At 19.7% G+C, this 12,444-nt stretch overlaps 3 protein-coding genes across 3 annotated transcripts; 2 read left to right on the top strand and 1 right to left on the bottom strand. All coding sequences in view use genetic code 6, as the record gives it.

Annotated features, from left to right (window-relative positions):
- Nucleotides 1-3,708: 3,708 nt before the first annotated feature.
- TTHERM_00161170 (hypothetical protein) lies at nt 3,709-4,341 on the top strand (the record flags this gene model as incomplete). Its single annotated transcript, XM_001009847.2, has 1 exon — nt 3,709-4,341. One exon carries the CDS (start codon nt 3,709-3,711, stop codon nt 4,339-4,341), a length of 633 nt encoding a protein of 210 aa, XP_001009847.2.
- Nucleotides 4,342-6,778: 2,437 nt separating this feature from the next.
- On the bottom strand, nt 6,779-10,090 carry TTHERM_00161180 (replication factor C, activator 1; the record flags this gene model as incomplete). The annotated part of the gene is made up of 3 exons (XM_001009848.3): nt 6,779-7,037; nt 7,646-7,975; nt 9,408-10,090. The coding sequence occupies 3 exons, from the start codon at nt 10,088-10,090 to the stop codon at nt 6,779-6,781; spliced, it is 1,272 nt and encodes a 423-aa protein (XP_001009848.2).
- A 628-nt stretch (nt 10,091-10,718) lies between these two features.
- TTHERM_00161200 (hypothetical protein) lies at nt 10,719-12,024 on the top strand. The gene is made up of 3 exons (XM_001009850.3): nt 10,719-10,959; nt 11,308-11,389; nt 11,537-12,024. Exons 1-3 carry the CDS (start codon nt 10,889-10,891, stop codon nt 11,651-11,653), a joined length of 270 nt encoding a protein of 89 aa, XP_001009850.2. The 5' UTR covers nt 10,719-10,888; the 3' UTR covers nt 11,654-12,024.
- Nucleotides 12,025-12,444: the final 420 nt, after the last annotated feature.

Here is a 12,444-nt window from a genome sequence, read left to right as displayed (position 1 = left end):
AAATCTATCTATTTAAAACAATTAATTACTATAACTTCATTAAAATGGTTATTGCGTATAGTTTAGTTTAATCTTTAAATCAAGCATAATTAATTTTTGACATTGGATAGATAGATATAATCTTAAAGTTTAATTAAGAGTTCTGAATAACATGAAAAATGAATATCATAAAAGGAAAAAAGAATTAGTTAGCTGTATAAAAAATTTATAAATAATTTTAGATTAATAAAGTATGTATTAAGAAATTATAATTATTAATTTGTGATAAGAATTATTCTTTTTTAAAATATAATCAATAAATTATACTCTAAATCCTAATTAATTAAGGAGATAAAAACAACTTATTTTAGAAAAAAATTGGCATTAAATTTGTTTACTTTTACTATTTTTTAATTTTTTTTGGCATTAATTAATGAGGATTTATAGTATATTTTATTTTTTCTAAAATCATAAAATTCGTATTCTTGTGATTAAAATCGAATTAATTGTTGCTAAATAAAGATTTTTTAGAATTTAATTTCTAAAATTAGAATAAAAAAATCATAAATAGAATAATTTGATAATTAAACTTAGATTAATTTCATTAATTTTTAACATTAAAATTGTATTTTAGACAGTAAATTTTAATTATTCAAAGAATAAAGTAATTAAAAATTGTATAGTAGTAACCATTTAAATATTTAATTTAAATAATTAATTTAAAACATAGAAATGATAACAATAAAAAATAAATTTTATAAAACTATTATTAAAATTTTCTTTTTTAATGATTAATCATAAATTTTAATTTTTAAAAAAGCATAAAATCAGCATTATTTATTTTTATGTTTAAAAGTGAATTAGTTAAATCTAAATAAAAATTAAATATAATTTGTAAAATTAGAATTAAGAAATAGATAAAAGAGAAGAGTTTATACTATAACTAAGATTTAAGATTAAAATTTAATTTTAGTCAATGTATTTTAATTCTGAATTGGAATAAATTAAAGAGTGAAATTTATTTTTGTAAAACAGGTCATCAAATAATTAAGAAACTATGGATACACCTATTAAAATATTTAAATTATAAAAATAAAGGAATGTTAATTGTAAAAAAGAAATTTAACTAAGAATTAAGTATTTACTGAATCAAATTTAAAATAAATTAAAACAGGTGTTTATTTTATTTGCTTCTTTGCAAATTAAATTAATTTTTGTAATAGTAGTTGTTAAATATAATTTGTGTTTTAATATTTACTGATATTAATTTTAGGGAATACAAACAAAATATTAATTTAATAAAAGATTTGTTTTTTAAAAGAAACTATGTAAATTAAAAAATAATGAAGCTTTGGGGAAAATATTTAATCCTTTGACTATTCCTTTAATATGAAAATTCTAAATTATTTTGATATTATTTACTTTCATTGACAAAAGTTTGATTTTTTTTTAATGTTAAATACTTAAATAAATTTTAAGGTAAATAAAACTTTAAACATTTAACATTAATTTTAGTAAAATAATTTACTTACAGTAGCTCATATAATTATTTCATTTGATATTAGATGATTAGTCTGTTTAAACTATGTATGTAATATGTCTTGCAAATTATATTTTAATTATAAAAAATGTAATTCCTTCAAAGGTTTAGTTATTATTTCAAATTCAGTAACTGATCTATTTTATGTAATTTTATAAGTTAACACTGGAGTTAATTAAAAAATCAATCATCAAAATCAATGTATTTTTTAGTAAAAAGTAAAATGAAATAAATTTTTATCTATTTTCATATAAAAGCGAGGTAAAAAAGTAAAATGAACGAATTTTTTTATCTATCTATCTTTATATTCATATATAAGCAAGTAATTCTTGATTTTATTAAAATGCTTTTCATCAAAATAAAATATTAATCCCATTAAGAGCTAGTTAGTAATGAAGAGTCTTCTAGAATAAATTTATGAAAGAAAAGAACTCTTAATTAGATTTGAAATATTAAAATTACATTAAGTTAAAGGAGATAATCTTTTTCTAAGATTAATATAAATAAAAGAATTGAAAGTATAAGTAAGTAATTAAAACTTATCAAAATAAGAAAAGTATCAAGTAGACTCATTTCTAAATCTTTTTCTATTTTAATATTAAATCTTCTAAATTTTTAAAATATTCACTTTATTTTATCAGTAGTTTATTATTTTTATTAATATTCTGTAATTAAATTGAACAAAATTTGTTAGCTAATAAAGTAATTGAGCTTCTAAAATAAAAATGTCTACGTACCATATTAACTTCTTTGTATAGCGAGAAGTATATTTATAAAATAATAAATTTTTATGTTTGTAATTTTTGATAATCTTAAAATCTGGTTGGTTAATGTAATTTTTTAAGTAATTATTTTTAATTCTGAATATAGATGTAAGGAATGGGATTTTATTAGAACAATCTCTTAAATTTGATATGTTTTCAAAGAAAAAGCTTATATAAATAAAGATACAAAGGAGATACTTTATATTAAAATAAAAGAAAGTATTCCTTAATTTAAAAAAGTGAATTTCACTATATATTTTATAATTAATTTTAACTGCTGTTGTAATTCAAGTAAAATTAAATTGCATATTATTTGCAAAGAATTAAATTTAAAAACAAAGGACTGAATACAAAAAATATAAAATGAATCGTGTTTGTATTTAAAATATCTAAATATTTATATAAAATCGCAAGTGTTTTTTTATTTATTAAGTTTAGATAATAATAATTTAAATAAGGAAAAGTGAAGTTTTAAAAAATTGTTAAATATTTAAATTCTTTTTTACAAATAATAAAATTTGTGAATTCATAGTTAACTTATAAATAGGTAGATGTTGGTTAAATCTATTCACTAAGTGGTTAATACAAAAATATGCAATTTATATTTTTAATAAGTCAATTTTAAGGTATTTATGATTGGTAAATTTAGATTTCAATAAATTTGTATTTAGAAAATTGCATTATTACTTGATACATTTTAAATTTCTTCTTTATAGTTTACACAAAATAAACCTGATCTGATATCATCTTACTTTAATTTTCTTTAAAAATTTTAAAATCTAATTTGAATTTTCACCTAAATTCTTTGTAATTCTTGAATTATTTATTATATGCAAATTTAGTTTTATTATCAGGTATAATTTTTTGCAATATTAGTTTTCTTTTTTGATTATTATTTTAGTATTTATAAAATAAACTTAAAGCTTATTCTAAGGAGATAGCCTTTATTTATCTAAAATGGTTTTAAAATCAATATTTTTACTTCAAAGAAAAATTTGGCTAGTAAAAAAATCAAAATTTATAATTTTAATATTTTATTATAATGATCAGATTAAAAGCTTGAAACTTGGATTAAAAGAAAGAAAGATAGAATGACAAAAGAGATGAGAGAAATGGAAATTAAGTTAAGTTACATAAAAGTTAAAATAAGTTGAAAAAGTAAAAATAAAAAAAGTAAAATTGAAAAAGGTAAAGATTTAATGAATTAGATAAGAATTTTTTCTATTTTGAAAAATATTTCATAGGTATGTAATTCTTTTATTTCTATCAGATGTATCTTCCGAATTTAAACAATTTGAAAAAATCTTAGAAAGGAAAAAGAAAAAAGTTATAGTTGAAAGCCTAACAAAATATGACAATGTAAGTGAATGGCTGTCTTTTAGATCGCGATTGAATGTGTATATAAAGGAATTTAATTAAAAATAGATGTTCTATTCCAATTAATAGTATCTAAATAATAAATTATTTATTATTAACCTGGTAAATTAGCAATAAAAGCTAATAAAAATTGCATTTAACTTTTTGTTTAAGTGGATGTTTAAAACATAAATTAAGAAAGCTTTCTAATAATCAAATTATTATTAAATTAAAAAAATTACATTAAACAAAAAAAAAGAAAAAACAAAAAGAATTTCTAATTAATCATAAAATAAAATGAATACAACTGAAATGCTTTTAAATATCTTGAATAACATTACAGTGTCAAGAGAATTGATGTTTGACATAACTGAAATACCTCACTGCATGGAAATGCTCAATTAAACCTTCTTTACTCTAGATATGCAGAGGATTAAATCTGCTCATTAATATATGAAAGGAAATATTCCTCAAAAAATGTACTTACAAATTAAATAGTCTTTGTAAAAGTACCTATACGTTCTCTTATAATGCCACAAAGAGCTAATCAAAATAGATCCTGAGAATATCGAAGACGAGGAGACTCTCCAAATCTACCTATACATTAAACAATATTTTTCTCCTAAACAAAAGAGCACAGAATAAATGATTGATTCAAGAGTCTTAAGAGAAGATGATCTAGATTTTGATCGCTCCTACTGATAGAAAGAAAGATTAATTACTAAAAAAAATAAACACACGAATAAACAAACAAATAAATAAATATCTGATTTTAATAAATTTCTATCAAGCTATTAATTGGCATCTACTTAAATTACTTTTAAAATGAATACAAATACTACAAAACAAATAGTAACCACTTAAATGCAAACTTAAATAATTCTAAAAAACTCTTTAACAAAAAAATTTATTTTCAAAACCAATCTCTTAAAAACAAACAATGTAATAACTTCTTTTCAAAACAACTCTCATTATCAATTTAAATATTAAAACCATTTCATTCTTATAAATAAATATAACTCTATAAATACATTTAAATAATTTATACTATAATCTAAATTCAAGTATGCGATCTATCTATTTACTTTATCTTATATTGTTCTTATTATTCAATTTAATTTTCATTCTGATTACAATTTACTTCTAAATTAGAAATATGTTATAATAACTAACATTTGAAAAAGAAATAATATATTTATTTATCAATTAACTTACATTTAGCTAATCAATTTAATAGAAATAATAATAAAAGTTATTTTTCTTCTATTATATAATTTATAAATTATGATTTTCTTTTAAATTAGAAAATTATAATATATTAGACTGGTTTTGTTACCCATAACAAACAAAACAAATCAATTATTTATTTATTTATTTATTTACTTCCTTACTTGCTAGTTTGACAAACCAATTTAATAGAAATATTTAGATCAATAAATATTAAAGCCTACTCTTACTCTATCATATAATTTAGAAATAAATATTTGCTTATCCAATTAATTTTTATAGTAAAATAGAGTATAATTATTTTTCTCTCTTCTGAATAAATAAAGACTAGTGTTGTGATTCTCTAAAATTTAAAAATTTTTTATTTTTTATTAATAGATTACTTTCAGAAATTAACTAGTTGAAAAGGTTTATTTACACCAAAAATTCGTTTATTGATATATATATTAGATTATTATGCTTTTATTGCTTAAATTTAGGTTCAATTAATAAATTGTGAAACATAAAAAATAGTTCTTTGAATTATTTCTTGCTAAAACATATTTTTTTTCTATTAATAATTGGTTTGGTACAAATAATTGACAATGTTATAAAAGACAAAAGTAAAATGCTGTAAGTAGTGTTGACAATAGAAAAAAGCTATTAAAATCTTAATAGAGATAAATTAAGGGGATAAAAAATTTAGCAAAAGAAATATTTGTTTGACTTTAATAAAAATTAATTAAATTTTTCCTAATTAAAATAATAATAGAAACATCAGATATTTTGAGTAATTAATTAGCTTTTTTCTATCTATTACTTTCTAATTTAATAATAATTATCAATTCACTTGAATTAAAAATCTTATGAATATAAATCCAAATAGAAATTAAGAGAAGTAGGTTCATAGGAAATTTCATCGATTAATACAAAATCTAATTTAACTTCCAAACTAATTCGAATTTAGGTCGATATTTATAAATTACTAAAAATTTAATTGAAATATTTGAAAAAAACGCAATTAGTCTAACTAAGATAAATATGTTTTGTGCAAATATTTGCTTATTTAAGAGCATGTACTTCGAATAGAAATATAAATTGAAAAAATATGTGGTTTTAGCAAATTTTAGATGTATTCTTACTGGATTAAAATTAATTTTCTTAATAAAATTAAAAAAAAATAATCTTATGATTATTTTCATCTATGTTACTTTTTATAGTACTTTTATAGTCATATCGAATACTTGGTTAGTTATACCCATTTTATTTCAATTATTTGTTCTAATATGATAAAAATCACATAAATTCTTATATAGCAAATTCTATGATATTTCTAATAATAGCACCAATAAAATAATTCGAGTTTTAAGATTAAAAATGACGTTGAACACAAATTATAATAAAAATTTTAAATTTGTAATATTTTTTTTACTATCAAACATGATAAATCACTGACTCATGAATTTATTTTTCTATTTTCACAAGGTGTTTTCAATAAAGATATCAAATAAATTAAAAGTATTTGTTGGGTGGGGAAAGAATGATAAATTTTTGAGTTTTTAAATTTAACATCACAATCAATCAATCTATTAATCTATCAATCTCATATCAAAAAGATAAAAAGTCTATTGAATTGAAGTTAGTTTTTTAGCCAGCATCTAAAATTGATTCAACATTTTTAATTTTCTTTTTATTTATATTACCTATATTAGTAAAATAATACAAATTTTTGTTAATCTTAAACAAGTATTTGCAATGATTGTGAGATAATATTGGTAATAAACTACACAAAACCAAACAATTTTATTTCATTAAATATAAAATAATATTTTTAAGTCTAACTCTATCAAAAAAATGCATACTATTATGGACACAATAAATTTAAATTTCTATATATATGTATATACTAAAATTTTTATTCTTCCAATCAAATTCAATCTTTTAATTTTAATATAGATTTCTTGTAGCTTAGCATGCACTATGCAGCAAATGCTTCTAAGTGGAAGACAGGCTTTGATCCCATATTCATCAAATTCTCATGGTGAGCAGCATAGTATATGATTTCTTATTTAGTATGTACATCATTTTGGTCAATTAAATCAAGAAGACTGTACATCAAATTCTTTATAATTATATCTCCTGGTATGCAATTTACCAATAAGTCATAAAATTTACTTCTAATTTCTTTTAACCTAATTTATTTAGATAAAACTCATATAAAAAGTGTCAATATTTTATTTTTTTAAATCAAAAGTAAGTTAAGCTTGATCAAATTTTATTTACTCTGACGTCTTGCTTTAAATTAAATATTACATTTCAACAGTAAATGTGTATGAGAGTGATTGAATGAGTGAACAATAAAAATTTTTGATTTAGTGTTTTTCAAGTTTGAAATTAAGTTAAGATGATTAAAAATTGATCAATATATATTGGCTGATGTTGATAATAAAATAACTAACTATGTGTTGATAATAAGCAAAATTTTATTTTGATCAAACAAAGATTGAATTAATCTATGTAATTCATTAACTTTATCGAATTAAATTAAATAGCTCAATCAATTTATCTAATAATGGTCTAATATCTAAAGGTTTAAGGTTTCTCTAAAAATATATCTGTTACTTTTTTGAAGAATACTTAATACGAAATATTTTTTATGATTCCGATTAAAATTAAATGATCAAAATATTTATTTTATGGAAATATTTTAGCAAATAAGTTTCTTTCTTAATAAAATATGAATTGAAACTTTGTGTTTGTTTAAAACTAGAAATTATATTAATAGATATGATGAAATTACTTTGCTGGATTTTAATGCTCTTTGATAATTCCTGCGATATTTTTAATTTCTTTCTTCCATTCAGGCTCTTATACCTCCATAGAATTGTTGTAAGTACTTTTGAGTAGCTTTTGTGTTTGCAAATTTAAAATGACTGCTCTTAAATTATAATCACATGATTTTGCGAATTTGCAAGCTAGATCATCAGGTATATTTAAATTCTTTTCATTATTAAGCTTTCTAACAACAGCTTTAACATCTTGCTCTGAGGGTGCAGCAACTCTAATTAATAGGCATCTACTTCTAAGTGGTAAAATAACTCTTCCAATATTTTCAGCTATCAAAATTAATCTATATATAAAAAATCAATACATTAATTAAGTAAGTAATCGCACGTTAGTTATTTACTCTTACATTTTAAACTGTAAATTAATCAATATTATAAAAAATTGATAAGTTACTTGTTTTAAATTCAGTGTAAAAGTATTAATTTTATTTAGAATTTGTAAGTTATAGAAAATATCTGATTAAAATTTGTTATAGAAAAAAATCCTATATAAAAAAGAACAATTATGCAATTTTATTTTACTCAAATAATTGTTTTATGAATCAAAAAGATAAATTATATTTTTGCTTAAAACTATCAAATAATTGCTCATAAAATATTTTATAAAAAAAAATTATCTTTTTAAATTATAATTATCATTGAATTTATTATTAAAAATAATATTTTTTGATTTGAATTGATTGAATTATTATTGAATTATAGATTTATGTTTTAGGACTCATAAAAAATTGATTTTTAATTTGATAAATAATCTAAATTATATTTTCTATGTTATTTTATTTATTGTTCAAAAACAAGGGGTTATATCTTTATATAATTATGATAACTCTTCAAAATTATTTAAAAAAATATTTAACTTCTTAATATTTTTATCACTATTTTTTATGTAGCTAATAATAACTCAGATAATTATTTTAAACTTCTATTTATTGTTTTTCTCGATATCTATTATTATTTACAAATTTAAAATATCCAAATAAATTTAGTTTATAAATCTCAGCTAAGTTTTTGTTGACTTTAAAATATCTTTATTATTCTCAAAATGACATAATGGGATGACTATAAAATATCTAATTTAAATGTTTTTTAATATTTTTTATTTCTACTTTTCTGATCAAAATATTTGCTAGTATTTTTGTGTTAATAAAGTTATTTGATTTAGGATTTATTTTACTTTTATCTAAAACAAATAACCTTTTATTTTTATCATAACTCTCAAAACTTGAAAATTAAAAAATTATTTTTTTAATCTAGTTTCTTTTTAATTTTATACAAATCAAATAGTAATTCAGATAATTATTTATACTTCTATTTATATTATTTGTTGATATCATTATTATTGACTTCATAGAATATCTAATTTTATTTTATTTAGAAATCTCATCTAAGTTTTTGATTGACTTTATAAAATATTTATTATGCTAAGTATTATATAATGGGAATTATTTTAAGATAGATATCTAATTTGTTTAATATTTTGTATTTCTACTTTTCTGATCAAAATATTTGTAATTACTTTTATGTCAATAAAGAAATTTGTTTTAGGATTTATTTAGTTATAAAATAAATAATTTTAATAAAATAAATTTTAGGAAATGAAAAATAAAATTATTCTTTTTAGATTTTTAGGATTGAATTTTTTTGTTTGAGTTTTTGTATTGTGCAAAATATTTTAGAAAATTTCATTTTTAAATAATGATTGGTATATTATTTTACCTGCATCTGCCAATATATTTTTCCATAGTTCTTCTTAGAGAGGCTTAAGCTTCAAGAGTAAGACGATCTACTTCGTTTATAATAATAACTTTAAAACGTCTTTGAGAATTTGGATCTAACTAATGTGTTGAAGCAACTTCTTTAATCAACTTCTAAATGACTGCTCTATCTTAATTCTCTGCATCAGCAGGTGTGACATCTAAATGATAATTAGATGAAATTATATTAACTTCAACTGTAGTGCTTGTATTTGGATTAACTTTAAATTCTCTTTCTTCAGATTTGACTTTATGCACACCATTTCCATAAACTTCTTGCAAGAAAGCCATAGCTCTTGTTTTTTTACCTGCACCATTAGGTCCATATAATAACAAATGAGGGAAATCTTCAGAATGAGCTAGCTTTTATAATTTTTCAGTTAACAAAGGATGATAATCTAACTTATCAAGTGATTTTGGTCTAATTTCGTCTACCCAAAGCTTTTCCATTTATAATATCTTTTTATTGATAAACCTTTTTTTAAACTGTTTTGTACTGATTGAAATAAATTATTTTTTTGCAAAAAATTTTGAATAGCTAATATTTATATATCTTTCTGTTTGCCTGTCTCTAGCTTTCAAAACTTAGATTTTAAGAAGTATAATTCTAATTATTTATATTTTTTGGAATTAACCGCGTAACATTCAAAGTAAATTAAACTATTCTAGATTTGAGGGAAACAAACAGTGCATTTAATAATTATTTTAACTGATTTCAAAATATTTTTTATATTTTATGTTTTATGAATTTTAAATTGTTTTACTAAAATCAATTTTATCATCTGAAAATTTTAAAATCTAATTTATTTAAAATTATTGAATTGAAATTAAAAAAATAAATTATCTAAAAAATAATTTAAACTTAGTTTAAGAAAATTGAAAATAATTTTAGGAATAAATTGAAAGTATTTTTAATAAAATTTAGCTAATTTAAAAATACCACAAATTATAAAATTAAAATTGTAAAATAAATTCATAAAAAACTTAAAAATTTTAATTTCTTTATATCTTTGGTTAAGATTTTTAATTTATAAATTATAAGATGGAATGGAATACGATGGATATTCTTGGAAAGATTGAAGTTTTTATTTATGCAAATAAAAAAATAGCCTTTTAATAAGAATAATAAATAAATAAATAAATTAATAGTATTCAATAAATTTAATAAACACTAATTTATGCATTTATTTTACAAAAGCTGAAATGGATATGCATATAATAATGCATGCATTAATATATTTGTTTGTTTTTTTGTTAAAGGTGTTAATTGATATTGGAGCTGAGTATTTTATTAATTTTTGAAAGGAAAATTAAAGAGAAGAAGGAAAGAAAGAAAATTAAGGAAAGAGAAATTAAAGGGAAAAAAATATAAATTAAAAATAATACAACAAAAAAGAAGAGAATCTAAAAAAGCAAAATAAAAACAAGAAGAATTTAAAAGAAATGGAAAGCAGATCATATATGTTCTCCTTGGCTAAGAAGAGATCAACTCTTCTTGAAAACAAGCTTATCACGTATAATTTCTAAATATAAAATAGCAGTTGCTTGAAGCATAGTGTAGAATGAAAGATTTTAAAAAAGAAGAGATATTTCATTATTTTTTGCTTTTATCGGATTAGCTAATTCTTAAAATTAACCAATGAAAGATTGATCGTCCATCCACAAAATGCAAATAATTGCTAATCTTTCTTAATAAAATAAATAGGGAAATTAAAAAGAATATAATAAATTAATTTTGCGAATTAGTTTTTAATGAAAAGGGAAATATTATGATTTAATTAAAATGCACTATGCTTGAAAGCAATCAATCTATCATATTTTTTTATAGTTACTCAACTTTGTTTTATAAATTTGATGAATAGTTTTGCTAGAGAAGATGATAACGCTCCCAGAACTAAAATCTTGAAAAAGGAATGCACTGAATAATTTGTTGCTTTCAAGGAAGTAATTATTTGCTAACAAACAAACAATATTTATTATGCATAGATTAAATAATTAAAATGTTTTCACAATTATTTAACAGAAGCATCTATTTTTTAACCTTTACAGCACATATCAAATTTTGTAAATTTAATCAAATAAAAAAATTAGTGTATGAAGAGATTAAACGATGAAACCAAATGCGGTAACTTCAAGGATGCTTTGATGGAGTGCGGTGTTGGTGCTTTCAAAAAGGCTAACTCTGAACCTGGTTATCAATTCGAGTGAGAACTTTATGACCAAAGCTCATTATAAAATACAAATTAACTATAAATGAAACAAGAATATTTTGATTTGATTAAGCTATATCAAAACAAATCTAATTCTTTTCATTCTTTCTATTTTCTTAGCAGTATTAACAAAGAAAAAATCTTTTAAGCGTACAAGCAATTCTTATCCAAAATAGAAAAGATATAATTCGTTCACTGAGGTTTAAGGAGCAGTAAAAAATGCTTCTGCAAAGATAAAATCAATTTATTACTTGTATAATTAATCCGTACTTTTCCATTCTTCTTTGTACAAATTAAGAGAATAACATTTGTTAAATGCTATCCTTTTCTAATGCATCTTCAAATATTCCATTCATATATTAATTTAAATGTTTACTTATTTAATTAATTATTTATTTATTTAACTTTTATTTATTCTAAAAAGATTAAAAAAATAATATTAAAAAGAAATAATTTTAGTTATTTTAATCAATCAAACATTCAACTTTATATTTTCTTAAAATGGTCAATTTTTTAATCATTTAATGGTTATTTGAAATGTAAATTGAAGCTAAAACAAAATATTTAAAAAATTAATTTTATTTTAAAGTTTTTTAGCAAGTTACCAGAAATAAATAAATGCTTAATTTAATAGAGTGAATAAATATTTTAATTTGATTTTACACATTTATTTGTTTTTAAATTAGAATCTTTTTTGAGATAGATACAAAATTGTTTTTTAAATATTTTGTTTTCTTTTGCTTATTTTTAAAATATTTCCTTTGCTTATTTAATAGCATATTGGACAAA

The sequence above is a fragment of the Tetrahymena thermophila genome, assembly GCF_000189635.1.
Source record: "Tetrahymena thermophila SB210 genomic scaffold scf_8254776, whole genome shotgun sequence".
NCBI classification, from domain to species: Eukaryota; Ciliophora; class Oligohymenophorea; order Hymenostomatida; family Tetrahymenidae; genus Tetrahymena; species Tetrahymena thermophila.
The sequence above is the reverse complement of the archived record's forward strand: the minus strand, read 5'-3'. Positions and strand labels throughout refer to the sequence as shown.